The sequence below is a fragment of the Chelonia mydas genome, chromosome 3 (genome assembly GCF_015237465.2).
Source record: "Chelonia mydas isolate rCheMyd1 chromosome 3, rCheMyd1.pri.v2, whole genome shotgun sequence".
Taxonomy (NCBI): domain Eukaryota; kingdom Metazoa; phylum Chordata; order Testudines; family Cheloniidae; genus Chelonia; species Chelonia mydas.
The window spans coordinates 133,530,223-133,546,060 of record NC_057851.1 but is presented as its reverse complement, the minus strand read 5'-3'; the positions used below and the strand labels follow the sequence as shown (position 1 = coordinate 133,546,060).

Genomic DNA, 15,838 nt, shown 5'->3' with positions numbered 1-15,838 from the left:
TCTCTCAATGGCACCTGAGGAGCATGGAGGAGAAGGAGGAGGATAAAACAGCTTGCCTAATGCAGAGGGGGGAGGTTACAGACGTTAAGATGGAAATGAGAACTGAATGAAAGTTTGGGGTGTTTGGACATAAAGAAAATGATAGACCTTTGAAATGCTACTGAGGAAGCAGGGGAAAGATTTTGATACAAACTAGCAAAACACAGAGGAATTGAAGGTGACCAACTAGGTTAAAGGTATAAGTGAGATGAGAGATGACAGCGTTATCAGAAGTGATGGAAAATGTGGGGCCCGGAGGGAAGTGGCAGGAGTTCAGCTTTAGCTATGCTATGCTTCAATTGACTGGAAGACAGAGGAAGGGATATCAGATGAAGAGGATGAGATTTATATCTCTCAGATTATACACATTTATGTTTAAAAAAAATGTTCATCCCATGTTCTGGGCATTGCTGACGATCATTAGACAATAGTGTAAACAGACTCCTTCAATTGCTCTCATTATATACCACAACCTGGCAACTACAAACATATAAACAAAATTCAAAAACAGAAGTGAACTGAGATCAAAGGGGAGAAAGGTCTGATTCAATTGTATAAAGATAGAACTGAAACCGTGTGAATGCATGTGATCTCCCACAGAGAACAAAGAAGCCCTATAGGAGAGAGAACGATGACGACCCAGGAAAAGACAAGCTGAAAGCACAGAGAGGCAGGAAAAAAATGAGTATAGGAGAGTCACAAAAGATAACAATATCATAAAATGTATGTGATTGCCAGTGTCAAAAGTAACAGAGAGCTCACGGAGGAGTACAGAACTGCTTTTTGAGCAGGAAAGAGTCACTTGATTTCAGTATAGTGGAAAGGCAGAAGCCAAACTAGATGAGATCCAGGATGGATTGTATGAGAGGAACTTGAGGCAACAGGTTTAAGTGGCACGTTTGATTAATTTAGAAGTGAACAGAAGGGCGTATATGAGGTTTAGCTTGGTTTTCTAGCTTTGGAAGTAAAGGTAGAGCAGGTGCTACAGTTCTATAGTGTTTTACTCTTTTTTTAAGCACTAAAGAAGAGATTCTCAAAAATGCTTATTAATCTAATTCTGTTCCCCTTGAAATCAATGGATTAGGCAATGATGAGGGCTTTTAAAAATCCACTCTAAGGAGGGAGGGAAGTTTGGGAGCCCTGTTTAAATCACATTGATCTTGAGCTGACAGCTAGACATCAACAAGGAGATGTCAGAGAGACAGTTTGGATAGAATGAGACAGGACTGGAGTAGAGGTAATCTGGGAATTATCCTAGAGGTGGTAGTTGAATTTGTGTTTGTGGATGAGATTTAGAGGAAGAGAAGAAGGACTAAGGACTTTCTGAGTTTGACTTGGTCTTGGTATTTTATGGAACGTATATATGAAATTAAAGCACCTGGAAATGTCTGGATTCTGAAGAACTCTTCCTTCCTGAGAGAAAACAACATATACTACATCTTCTAGACAGTAACCTGTTTATTAGATTTTCCTGCATGACCAAATAGTAGTTAGCCTCTTCTTCCACAGAAGCTCTAACAAAAAAAGTGATCACTGAAGCTGCAACAGTAAAACATTTTGCCATTATCACACTGCAGGAAGAATGATCTATTCTGCTCAGGTTCTTATACTGAGTCAATCACATGGTATCTGACTCATGACTAGTTTCAAAATAATACTGTCAATCTTGGTAGGCCAATAAAATCTTAAATGGATGAGGCTGAAGCAAATGCTCATAAAACTCCATAGCTGGCCACAGATCCCACTTCTTCAGCTATTCTGTCCTCTAACCAGCATGATTGGTGAAAGACTTCCAGAATAATCATCTTACTTACAATAAGCAATGGTGTTTTTCTTATTTCTTGGCCCAATTTGAACAAAATAAAACAAGCAATGATCAGTTATAATATTTTTACGTGGGGCACTTTGCTGCATTTTCCTTAAATGCATGTAGAAAAGAACGTTATCAGGAAATCTGAGGAAGTTCACTACACAAATTTTCAAGTAAGAGGGCCTGAAGCGGTGAGCTGTCAAAAATGTATATGGTACAATTTCTTGCTGCTCCTTGTCACTCAAGGTGAATTGCAGCAACCACCAGTGCACCAAAGCTATAAATCATGTGTCACACAGAGTTAAAAAATACCAAAACATTTAAACAAAAAAAAAATGTTAAAGGGACATAGTCAACTCAACAATTAATCAAAGAAACAATCAATTAAAAGAAAAAATGAATTAGAAAAGTAGTTTCAGCTACAACATTTGTCCCTGGTGCTCCCTACCAGACCTTCTAGTTTTACAGTTCCATTTTTCTATTAAAAAAAAAAAGTTTCTCTCTCACATATTGCTATATCCAAAACCCACAAACAAAAGGGGAAAACTGATTATCTGACTATATGGCAGAAATAGTAAAACTGATCACAGATTCATAGATATTTAGGTCAGAAGGGACCATTATCATCTAGTCTGACCTCCTGCACAACGCAGGCCACAGAATTTCACCCACCACTCCGGCAAAAAACCTCTCATCTATATATATAAACCTCATATATAAAATGCTGCCCAAATGCTGAAACTGAACCTGTGACAGATATTACAACCACATGCAATATCTTTGGGGAGCGGAGCACATCACTATGGGCCATGAATTGTTGCAACTCCAGGGGAGGGAGTTACCACAGCTCCTCCAGGAACAAACACTGTTGGGGGTAACTAAGGCGAATCACTCAGGTTGTAAACACCTCCAGAGTGGTACCACCCCCCCGGGAAAGTCTACATATACTGGTTCAGACTTGGTTTTCCAGAAACCACCAGACAAAGAAAGGGCTTTTGCCATAAAAAGGCTGAGTTTAAACTGACACACAGTCTTCTTGTAAATGCAATAAACGGACAGGACCTTGGATTCTAGGAGGACTCCAAACCTTGTTGAAGGTTTGGAAAGACTAATACTGAGTAGAGCCCTATGCTGAAGTTGAGGGTGACCTCTGAGAAGCATGTAGTAAGTATGTAGGAACTTTTATTTTTTTTAAAAATGTTTTCTCTTTTACCTTATGAATAAATGTATTTTTAGGGCTGTCGATTAACCACAGTTAACTCACGCAATTACCTCAAAAAAAATAATCGCAGTTTTAATCACACTGTTAAACAAGAGACTACCAATTGAAATGTATTAAATACGTTGGAGGTTTTTCTACGTTTTCATACATCTTGTATTACGTGTTGTAACTGAAATCAAAGTGTATATTTTGATTACAAATACTTGCACTGTAAAAATGATAAACAGAAGAAATCGTTTTTTTCAATCATTTAATACAAGTACTGTAGTGCAATCTCTTTGTCATGAAAGTGCAACTTGCAAATGTAGATTTTTTTTTTGTTACATAACTGCACTCAAAAACAAAACAATGTGAAACTTCAGAGCCTACAAGTCCAGTCAGTCCTAATTCTTGTTCTGCCAATCGCTAAGACAAACAAGTTTGTTTACATTTACAGGAGATAATGCTGCCCTCTTATTTATAATGTCACCAGAAAGTGAAAACAGGCATTTGCATGGCACTTTTGTAGCCAGCATTGCAAGGTATTTACATGCCAGATATGCTAAACATTTGTATGCCCCTTCATGCTTCGACCACCATTCCAGAGGACATGCTTCCATGCTGATGACACTCATTAAAAAAGTAATGCGTTAATTAAATTTGTGACTGAACTCCTTGGGGGAGAACTGTACATCCCCTGCACTGTTTTACCCACATTCTGCCATATATTTCATGTTACGCCAGTCTCGGATGATGACCCAGCACATGTAGTTGTTCGTTTTAAGAACACTTTCACTGCAGAATTGACAAAACGCAATGAAGGTACCAATGTGAGATTTCTAAAAATAGCTACAGCACTCGACCTAAGATTTAAGAATCTTCCAAAATCTGAGAGGGATGAGGTGTGGAGCATGCTTTCAGAAGTCTTAAAAGAGCAACACTCCGATGCGGAAACTACAGAACCCAAACCACGAAAAAAGAAAATCAACCTTCTGCTGGTGGCATCTGACTCAGATAATGACAATGAACATGCTTCAGTCCACAATGCTTTGGATGGTTTTCGAGCAGAACCCGTCATCAACATGGACAAATGTCCCCTGCAACGCATGCGCATCCAGTACATAAATACCTTGCGACATGCCATGAGAACACCTGTTCTCACTTTCTGGTGACATTGTAAACAAGAAGTGGGCAGCATTATCTCCTGCAAATGTAAACAAACTTGTTTGTCTGAGGGATTGACTGAACAAGAATAGGACTGAGTGGACTTGCAAGGTCTAAAATTTTACATTGTTTTATTTCTGAATGCAGTATTTTTGTACATAATTCTATATTTGTAAGTTCAACTTTCATGATAAAGAAATTGCATTACAGTACTTGTATTAGGTGAATTGAAAAATACTATTTCTTTTGTCTTTTTACATTGCAAACACTTTAATCAAAAATAAATATAAAGTGAGCACTGTACACTTTGTATTCTGTGTTGTAATTGAAATCAATATATTTGAAAATGTAGAAAACATCCAAAATATTTAAATAAATAGTATTCTATTATTGTTGAACAGTGAGATTAATTGTGCGATTCATTTTTTTAATCACACAATTAATCATGATTAATGTTTTTAATCGCTTGACAGCCCTAGTTTTTTTTAAATGAAGACTGGTTGGTAACTGGTGTACACTGTTGTAGCCCCGGTGAATGATTTAACCTCAAGCACTAGACCTTGGTCAGATCTGCTGGGGAAGTCACAGAGAGGTGCAGAGGAACTGCAAGCCTAAACCCCTGGTCCAGAGTGAAGTGAAACAGGTTTCTACCAGAGAAGTGATGGCCGGGAGCCTGAAACCTTAAATAGATGCCCTCAAGGAAGGCCACAGGGAGAGTCAAGGGCACAGTTAACCCTGAAACAGTGACACTAAAAACAATGGGTCATTTTTCCCCTAAGCTCTTTAGTAACTTTAGGCAATAACCAGGCTTCCTGACTTTCAATTTTATAATCTCCACAGTGTTTTACAATTGCCTGAAATAGTTTTAAGTGCCAATTTAACAACATCTTTAATTCAGTCCCAAAATCAGATCACAAAACTTCTTGATAGAGACTGTCAGCTATTCTCAGATGAATCCAGGAGTTATGCGCCACACGAACTGAATTACCTGGGATAGATGACTAGGACGATAAACAAAAAAATGGTCTAGACAGACGTATTCCAGCTACGGTCATTTCAGTTTTGTATTTTACTAATGGTTAAATTACAATATTAGCTACTCTTTAGAAAAGCATTACACTCTGAAAATCAGGAAGCCTGGAGTTTCATCTCAGTTATGCCACTAACTCACTAGGTCTCCTCGGGTACATCATATAGCTTCTCTATGCCTCAGTTTCCTCAAGTATAAAATGGAGATACTATCCCACAAAGGTATTGTGAGGATTAGCTAATACGCATACAGCACTTTGAACATGTAAAGTGCAGAGAACTATATTAACTATCTTGATCAAAGTAAACATAAAAAGGCCATGTCACCAAGATCATATGAAGAAGAAGAGAGTGTTCCACAATAAAAAAAAACCTAGGTAATAATTAAAATGACCTACTAGTGCCCGAGTTTTTTATTCTGGAGAAGGAAAGGGCAACTGCATCTCAGTCTACACTAGACTTCCCCCCTCACCGACCCAACCTCAACATTTCAAGCCATTGGTAATAATAGTGCAGCTCCACCAGTGATAGCACCAGAGCCAGCTAACTGCAGACAGAACATGGACATAAATGACACAGCAGTTAAAATGCCAGCAGCTGGCCTACACTAGCATTATATTTCATCATATAATCACTATGGAAGAAAGGCTGCATTGCCAGTGCCAATGCTGCTCTCGTTTCCTCCACCGGCATCCAGACAAAGAACCTAACCATGGATGCCTCTACCCAGATCCTGGTGTGGATTTGCAGAGACTGTGGCCTGCATTTTCCACTCATAGAAAGCCAGGCTGCAAGGACCATCCAGTGTGAAAGGTGCCTGCTGGTGGAATCTCTTCGGAAGCAGGTGAGAGAACTACAAGAGGAGGTGGCCAGGCTGAGGAGCATTCATACACGTGAGTAATTCATTGAGAGTATTCCTATGGAGATGTCCAAGGTTGAGGACGCTGTCCAGGCAGAGAGGACTGCTGTCACGCCCCCGGGAGAGGATGGTATGGCTCTGTCACAGGGAGGACACTGACTGCTGGTTACTTCCGGCAGCAGGCACTGCTCCACTCCTAAACCTAACTCACCCACCATTATGCTTTGTTCAGATGCTTTATCTGAAACTCAAAAAAAAGAAACCTACAAAAAATGGAAACTAGGTCAAATTATAAAGGATGAATATAAATAAATAACTCAAGTATATAGGGACGAAATTAGAAAGGCCAAGGCACAAAATGAAATTAAACTAGCTAGAGACAAAGGGTAACAAAGAAAAAATTCTACAAATATATTAGAAGCAAGAGAAAAACCAAGGATGGTGCAGGCCCATTACTCACTGAGGGGAAAAAACAAACAGAAAATGTGGAAATGGCAGTAGGGCTAAATGACTTTTTTGTTCCAGTTTCACCAAAAAAGTGTAATAGAAACTGGACATCTAACAATGAATACCAGTGGAAATGTGGTAGGATCAGAGGCTTAAATAGGGAAAAAAATAGTTAAAATTACTTAGGCAAGTAAGATGTTTTCAAGTCACCAGGGCCTGATGAAATATATCCTAGTATACTCAAGGAGCTGACTGAGGACATATCTGAGCCTAACCTTAGTGATTATCTTCAAAAAGTCACGGAAAAAAGGGTGAAATTCCAGAGAACTGGAAAAGGGCAAATATAGCGCCCATCTATAAAAAGCGGATAGTATCCAGAAAGATAACGGAGCAAATAATTAAGCAATCAATTTGCAGACACCTGGAAGATAATAAGTTGATAAGTAACAGTCAGCATGGATTTGTCAAGAAGAAATCATGTCAAACCAACCTAACAGCTTTCGCTGAAATGGTAACAAGCCTGTGGATAAGGGGAAAAACAGTAGATGTAGTATATCTTGACTTTAGTAAGGCTTTTGATACTGTCTTACATGATCGTCTTATAAACAAATTAGGGAAATACTACTTAGATGGAACTCCTATAAGCAGTGGCGTAGCTAGGTAAAGCGAACAGGGGCAGCGGACATAAAAAAAGATGCCACTCGCTTGTACACACCGGGTGGCACTCGCCACCAAGAAGCCGGAGCGCGTGAAGGCACCCGCTGCTGAAGACTCGGAGCACCGCCGGGTGAGTAAAAATTAAAAAAAAAGGCACCACTTGTGCTCAGAGCGGGAGCTACACTACTGCCTACAAGGAGGGTGCAGAACTGGTTGGAAAACCATTCCCAGAGAATAGTTATCAGTGGTTCACTGTCAAACTGGAAGGGCATGTCAAGTGAGCTCCTGCAGGGATCAGTTCTGGATCCAGTTCTGTTCTAAATCTTCACCAGTGGTTTAAATAATGACATAAAGGGTACACTTATAAATATGTGGACGATACCAAGCTGGGAGGGGTTGCAAGTGCTTTGGAGGATAGGATTAAAATTCAAAATGATCTGGACAAACTGGAGAAATGGTCTGACGTAAACAGAATGAAATGCAATAAGGACAAATGCAAAATACTCCACTTAGGAAGGAACAATCAGTTGCACATAGACAAATGGGAAAGACGGCCAAGGAAAGAGGACTGCAGAAAGGGATCTGGGGGTCATAGTGGATCAAAAGCTAAATATGAGTCAACACTGTAACACTGTTGGGGGTGGGGGGGGGAAGCAAACATCATGCTGGGATGTATTAGCAGGTATGTCATAAGCAAGACACAAGAAGTAATTCTTCCGCTTTACTCCATGCTGATTAGGCCTCAACTGGACTATTGTATCCAGTTATGGGTGCCACACTTCAGGAAAGATGTGGACAAACTGGAGAATGTCCAGAGAAGAGAAATAAAAATGATTAAAGGTCTAGAAAACATGACCTATGAGGGAAGATTGAAAACAAATGGGCATGTTTAGTCTGAAGAAAAGAAGATGGATAGGGGACATGGTAACAGTTTTCAAGTATATAAACAGCTGTTACAAGGAGGAGGGGAAAATGGTTCTACTTAACCTACGAGGATAGGACAAGAAGCAATGAGCTTAAATTGCAGCAAGGGCAGTTTAGGTTCTGGCAATGGGCGACAGGGGATGGATCACTTGATTACCTGTTCTGTTCATTCCCTCTGGGGCACTTGGCATTGGCCACTGTCGAAAGACAGGATACTGGGCTAGATGGACTTTTGGTCTGATCCAGTATGGCCATTCTTATCTTCTTAAGACATTAGGAAAAGCTTCCTAATAGGGTAGTTAAGCATGGAATAAACTGCCTGGGGAGATTGTGGAATCTCCATCATTGGAGATTTTTAAGAGAAGGTTAGAAAAACACCTCTCAGAGATGGTCTAGATAATACTCAGTCCTGCCATGAGTGCAGATGACCTCTCAAGGTCAATTCTAGGACTCCCACTGTAAAAAAAACAAAAAACAAAAAAAAAACCCTAGAGTAGACATTGCACCGGAGTTCTGTGGAGTTTCATGGCAACATGCAGGTCCAGATTATCAAACTATGCACTTAGTACACTTGCACAGGGCCCCCATCTTGGAGCGTTGGGGGAAGGGAGGCAGAAACATACAAAAGAACTTAGAGCCAGTGTCAGGGTTCCTTCCCCACTCTGAACTCTGGATTACAGATGTGGGGACCCGCATGAAAGACCCCCTAAGTTTATTTCTACCAGCTTAAGTTAAAACTTTCCCGGGACACAAAATTCCCATATCTGGGATTCAGTATGCTGCCACCATGAAGCGATTTAACAAAGAATCATGGAAGAGACCACTTGGAGACGTCTTTCCCCAAAATATCCTCCCCAAACCTTACACCCCCTTTCCCGGGGAGGCTTTAGAATAAACAAGATGAGCACAGACCAGCCTTGGTTTTTAGGACACTAAAACCCCAATCAGAGTCTCAAAAAACAGAACTTCATTAGAAGAACAAAAAAAGATAAAAGAAACACTTCATAAGATTACAATGGAAGATAATCTCACAGGCAGTCAGATTCAAAACATAGAGAAACCCTCTAGGCAAAACCTGAAGTTACAAAAGAACACAAAAACAGGGATACACATTCCCTCCAGCACAGCAAATTTCACAAGCCAAAAACAAAAGAAAATCTAACGCATTTCCTAGCTAGAATACTTACTAACTCTATAGGTGATGGATTGCTTGCTTTCTTGATCTGTCCCTGGCAGAGGCATCACACAGACAGAGAAAACCTTCCCCCCCGCCACCCCAGATTTGAAAGTATCTTGTCCCCTTATTGGCCATTTTGGTCAGGTACCAGCCAGGTTACTTGAGCTTCTTAACCCTTTACAGGTAAAAGCATTTTGCCTCTGGCCAGGAAGGATTTTACAGCACTGTATACAGAAAGGTGGTTAACCTTCCCTTTATATTTATGACAGCCAGTAAGAGTCCTGTCTGCACACTGTGGCAGCAGCAGAGCAAGGAGCTGGGCTAGCTCTGCGGTGCAGGTTCCTCTACAGGGTGAGGTCAGGGTGGGTTTGTTCTCCAACACACACAATCTAGGGCCTCTAAGTCTGAGGGTCGGACCCAATCCCTCTCCCTAGAAGCAGGGAAGATGTCCCCCCAATTGCCATTGTACATCTGGCCCCAAAAATGACTTAATCTGGCACTGACAGAATGGTATACTGTTGGTTTTCCAGTGAAGCTACCACTGGACTTGCAGGAGGTATGATCTCATGGTTGAAATGCAGAAAGCTATGTATACCTTCCTACAAAAAAAAAGAGAAGATGGTTGGTGTAAATTAGTGAAAATAACAGCTACAGTACAGCAACATGGCAAACACTACCATTATGCTCTCAAATCTTGAAGGAGAACATGTTATGGGAAAGGAAAATAATTGTTTCCAGTATATTTTGTATATCCAGTCTTGAACATGTATGAACCCAAACACTAACTTTAGTTGCCCACATTTAATAGGACAATTTTAGTCACTTGATCACGGGGGGGAGGGGGGGGGAAGAGTTCTCTAAGAGGAGAATTTTCCTAGATTGATAGGTATCAAACCACTGATAATTAAAATTGTTCATAAGAAATATCTACAATATAAATTCTGCAACTTACATCAAATGTGGGTGTGCTCTGATGCGCACTCTGATTACATGGTTCTCTGAAACAATCACTGAAAGGAAGTAGGAGCCCCATCGCAATGATCCTAGAACATAGCTTTTCTGCTTCTTCCTGTGGGGCATTCTCCTGCTGGCTGAACAATTTTTCCAGGAGAGTTCGTCCTGCAAAGATTATATAATAGACCAATGATAATTTGTAATAATCTTTGTAGAATAAAAAAAAGAAAGATATTTTACCTCACTCCTGAAATAAAGAGCTTGACAAGTACAGACATCAAAAACCATCAAGTTTGTCAGCATACCCGACAAGTCAGCAGATCAACCTTCAAGTAAAAATAAATCTCTATGCACTAGTTTAAGAATTATACAAATTAAAGTTTTAATACTACTTATTGTTTATAGGGCTTGAAAGAGAAAATATACATCAAGTTGGCTCAAGTGGCCTAGCAGTTGTACTATACAAACAAGAGTCTTGAATTCCCATTCTAGAATCAGTCTCCTGCTATGAGAAACATAATTAAATTATACTTTGCATTTATATAGTTATTTGTTTTATCACAGGCCCTCAAAAGTCAAGTATACATTACACCATTTTCTATACGGGGAACATGAGGTACAACAGGGTTAAGTAACTTGTTCACGGTCACATAGCAAGCTGTTACAAAGCCAAGAATAGAACCAAAGTCTCCCAACTCCTAGCTCTTGGTCTTGAACTACACAGAAGAGAATACTAGTATTCTAGAGTCGGTGTTGTACTTCTCAGGAGAGAGTGCCAATGTCATTTGAAGAAATCATAATTGCTGGCCATTTAAGAGTGACACTTATGGAGCTTCAAATGTTGCAGAGTGCTCCAGGCCAGAAGAGAATCATTTTAACACAGACCTCTGTACACAGAGGCACAGGTTCAACGGAAGTTGCCTCCTATAGGACTAAACCCTGGATTTTGTGCCCCAAATATTCTCTTCACCAATAAAATATGAAAGGCCCTGAACTTGAGCAGGTTGTTCTTGCAAAATGCTTAACAGATGACAATACTGTCAGGTCCCAAGAACCTAGTACTGTACAAGTCTAGCCAAATGGAGAATTAAAAAAAAAAAAAAAAACAGATTAGTTACACAGTCACATGTAATGCAGAAATATATACTAAAAAGACTATTAAAAGTTGCCTGGTTAAGCATTTAAAAACAGATAAATCAGGAAAGGCCAAAGTTAAGGTTGTTCCCGTTTACAAGACATAATAAATGGATGGAACAAGTGCAGGAGAAGAGGAAACATAGGAGCAACAAAATTAGTAGAATGTTTTAGCACGGACTAGCTGCATATACAATTTGTGGCCAAAACGGTAACAATCATCACAATCCAACACCTGCCAAAGCCATCAAAGCATTTTCCAGAGTTTTACTAAAACAAATAATTGGAATTACAGGGCATTTTGCTTTTCATGAAATGTGGTTTTCTCATTAGAATGCAAGAAATTTCAAACATTTCTATGTGAAGAATGATTTTAAACTAAATGAAATTTTCACAGGCTGTTTCGCAAAAGGCATCCAGTTTTCTGAACAAAATGCAGGCTTCAGACATATTGAAATATTGAGGCTTTCCAATTTCACTGAGGAGATTTTACAGATAGGGTAATACCTGATTCTAGGATTGTACACGAACAGCAGGTGGTTTAAAATCATGAAAGAAAAAAAGAAAAATAAATCTAAGATTTGATGTTCACTTTTCAAATCTAAAAGATTTGATAGTTTAGAAGGCCATTTCTTTTCATTGTGTCAATTAATACTCTCTTTGAGTCCCTATCTTTCACTACAATACTATATGGTCTAATGGATCCAGGTACTTGGCTGGCAAGAAACTTCAGTTCTGTTATGTGCTATACAACTGACTTGCTTTCTGACCTCAAACAAGTTGTCTAACTTCTCTGTCCACTCTTTTCACCATCTGTATAATGGTGATAATGTATCTTGCTTAGCACCCCTTTAACACCCTCCATTTTAGTGTTTATGTAAAAATGTAGCTTGTACTGACAACACCTCTGTTTATATTTAATAAATATAGGAAACTGGCCTTCTAAATAGGCAATATATTGTTTGGGTTTAGTACACCTAGAATACTGGTTTGAAATTAATCTTTCCCTTTTGTACAGTGTGATTGGTATACAACAGAAACTGCCTTAAAACAAAGCAAATCCATGGGCCCACAACAAAGGAGTTATGACAGCCAAGTTTTTGATAGGGCTTTGCCTCTCTCTTCAGAGCAGCAACCACTGTTTCCAATTACGCTGTAACAACAACAACAACAACAAAATAATGTTCCTTTAAAGCAGATCAACATTCTTATTAGAAGAAAAGTCAGCCACCACCAAATCCTGCTATTTTCTGGATACTTGTAAAATGAAAGAAAGACCACACAGTACAATTAAATGGCACGATAAGCAGCAAATGATCAGTTTTCATATTAATGCACAGTTAAGTCTGAAAAGAGATTTCTAAGATGATTTTAACTGGGCTTGTGAAAGAATAGCCAACAGCAATGCATGCTTCCCCATAGTGGGCCAAATTGCTAAAAGCAACCGGTGATTTTTGAGGGGCCCGATTCTGAAAGTCAGGCCTCTTTAAAGTGGCAACTTGGAAACCCAAAAATCACTAGTTCTTTTGGAAGATTTGGGCAACTATGCCTTAAACCAGACAGAGGAACTCCTTCTAGTGATAAGAAAGTAAGTGTGACACCCCTGCCTGATGATTCTCTGGTCTTTGAAACAGCACCCTTGTTGGCAGTCTTAGCAAAGGACTTTAACCTTAAATATTTGTTCAATGAAACAGCATACTTAACCAAAGATTTCGTTCCCATTTACTCAATTTAAACAGATATAGTATTCATTGGTAAATTACTTACTACTTTAAAAAAAAATCTCGTTTAAACATTAAACCATATTATAGGCTTCAGACAATATACATATTTTTAAACAGTTTGACTGATTAAATGGGTTTCTGGATTCAAAAATAACATTGTACATTCCTCATCATGCTCTCTATCTGTATTGTATGTTTCCTCTCCAATTTATGATGATTATTTGTACACATTAGGTAACAAAGACATGTTTTTCAATACCAGTTATCAAAAGAGCAGAATATTTTTAGATTAACATCTGTCATCTAAACAAAAATGCTATTTGGGGAAAAAAAAACCTTCAACTCAGCTCTTCAGCAAACTTAAGTAGCACTAAACCATCCCCCCCTTAAACATTGCATCTATTGTTGTCTTGACTCAAGATGCTAATAAGGATCACCACCGGGAAGAAGGTATTAGGTTTAAACAAATCTGTGTTCTAACACTGCATGTCCCTTGAAATTACTGCACAAACACATGCATGAAAATTTGAAGTAAAAATACATTCCGTCAGTTTAGATTATACATGTTTTACTGAATGCAAGTTTAAATGAGCTCAATTTTCTATGAATATGGAAACAGATTCATGCTGAACTGCTGTGAACAATTCTATTAACACTAAATGGGTTAAACGTTTTAACACACTTACTGGGTCATATTTAAAATGAAGTGTTAAGCTGTTTAAATTTTCTGTATATGAAATAGCTAGTTCAGAAGGAACAACCTGAGGGACTAAGATTATTACCCACTTGAATGGTCAGAAAAGGTTAGCCACACTGATTCCCCTCAAAGCCAGACCCAAAAAAGGCAACATAACAGTCCGTGGGTAGAACAGAAGGTTGGGGGAGGGGAAAGAAAGACCTGTTTACCCTTATTCAGGGCAGCTTCGGCCTCATTTCCAGCTACTTTCAAGTATAAACAGATGCTGTCACTAGAACTGAAGCTTCCCATTTCCGCTGACAGCCATCAGTAGTGGTTTGGGGATACTGACGCTATTCAGAACCCAATGGTGTCCTTTATTGTTTTTCAGCTCTTTGAACTCTTTGATTCACACTGACACTAAGAAAAGCAGAACACACACACACCACAAAACCATACATTTAAGAAGAAATTAAAAACAGACTTTGTTACATTATAAAAATGCACTCGTTTCTTAAATACTAAGGGTGAAATCTGAATGGCCTCATCTCTCTTCCTATTCCCGCCCCTCAAGAAAAAAAAAACTGCTTATTTGTTACTTTTAAAACTTCAGATATTCCCTTCACTTTTCTTTCTGGAGAACTACAACAAGCTCTTTGGAAGGCCTGAGTCATACAAACGTCTGAGTGGAAGGGACCTCGATAGGTCTTCTAGCCCATTTCCCTGCATTGAGACAGGACTAAGTTCATTGGGGGAGGGGGCACACAGGCAATAATAGTACATTGTGGAGTCATATTTACTTTGTTATCCACTATAAACTCCAGATCCTTTTCTGCAGCACCCCTTTCTAGACAGTCATTTCCCATTTTGTATTTGTGCAATTAATTATTCCTTCTTAGTCCTTATTGAATTTCAGACCATTTCTCCAGTTAGTCAAGATCATTTTGAATTCTAACCCTGTCCTCCAACGCACTTGCAACCCCTCCCAGCTTGGTCCCATTTGCAAACTTTATGAGTGTACTATCTATGCCATTAGCCAAATTATTTATGGAGATACTGAATAGAACCAGACACAGGACAGATTCCTACATGACTCCATTCAATATGTCCTTCCAGCTTGACTGTGAACCATTGTAACTATTCTGAGTACACTTTTCCAACCAATTATGCACCCACCTTACATAAGTTCATCTAGGCTAATTTCCCTAGTTTATGACGTCACGTGAGACAGTATCAAAAGCCTTGCTAAAGTCAAGATATATCATATCTGTTGCTTCCCCCCCTATCCACCAGGCTTGTTATCCTGTGAGAGAAGGATATTAGGTTAGTTTGACATGATTTGTTCTTGACAAATCCATGCTGATTGTTGCTTATCAACATATCTTCTAGGTGCTTACAAATTGATCTCAATTATTTGCTGTATTATCTTTCTGGGTTAAGTTAAACTGACTGATCTACAATTCTCTGGGTTGTCCTTATTCCACCTTTTATAGACAGGTACTGTATCTGCCCTTTTCAAGTCTTCTGGAATCTCAAAGATAATCAGTAATGGCTCAGACATCTCTTCCTCTATTTCCTTAAATATTCTAGGGTGTATTTCACCAGGCCCTGCCAACTTGAAGACACGTAACTTGTCTAATTAATTCCTAACCTGTTCTTTCCTTATTTTGCCCTTTGATGCTACCTCATTTACATTGATGTTCACTATGCTAGTTCTCGGATCATTGTTAACCTTTTTGGTGAAAACTGAAACTAAAAAGGCATTTAACACTCCAGCTATTACTCACTGAGGACAGAAAGACAATAAGAGAAAATGCAGTAATGGGCCTACCCTGTCCTTCGTCTTCCTCCTCCTTCTAATATATTCGTAAGATGTTTTCTTGTTACCCGTCATGTCCCTAAATAATTCATTCTAAATTTGCCTTTGCATGCTTCTGTTTGTTTGGTTTTTTAAAAATATATTTGTCCTTTGTAATTTAACCAAGTTTCCACTTTTTGTATGACTTTTTTTGAGTTTCAGGTTGTTGAAGAGCTTCTGGTTCT

General features: G+C 39.0%; 1 protein-coding gene across 3 annotated transcripts in view; it reads right to left on the bottom strand.

Annotated features, from left to right (window-relative positions):
* The window catches only part of FMN2 (formin 2), a 248,618-nt gene that overhangs the window by 192,448 nt on the left and 40,332 nt on the right, over window positions 1–15,838 (bottom strand). For all 3 annotated transcript variants that reach the window (XM_037895301.2, XM_043543314.1, XM_037895302.2), the window contains one exon: window positions 10,260–10,426. In XM_037895301.2, the coding sequence (XP_037751229.1) occupies window positions 10,260–10,426 (167 nt within the window). The remainder of the gene's footprint in view (window positions 1–10,259; window positions 10,427–15,838) is intronic.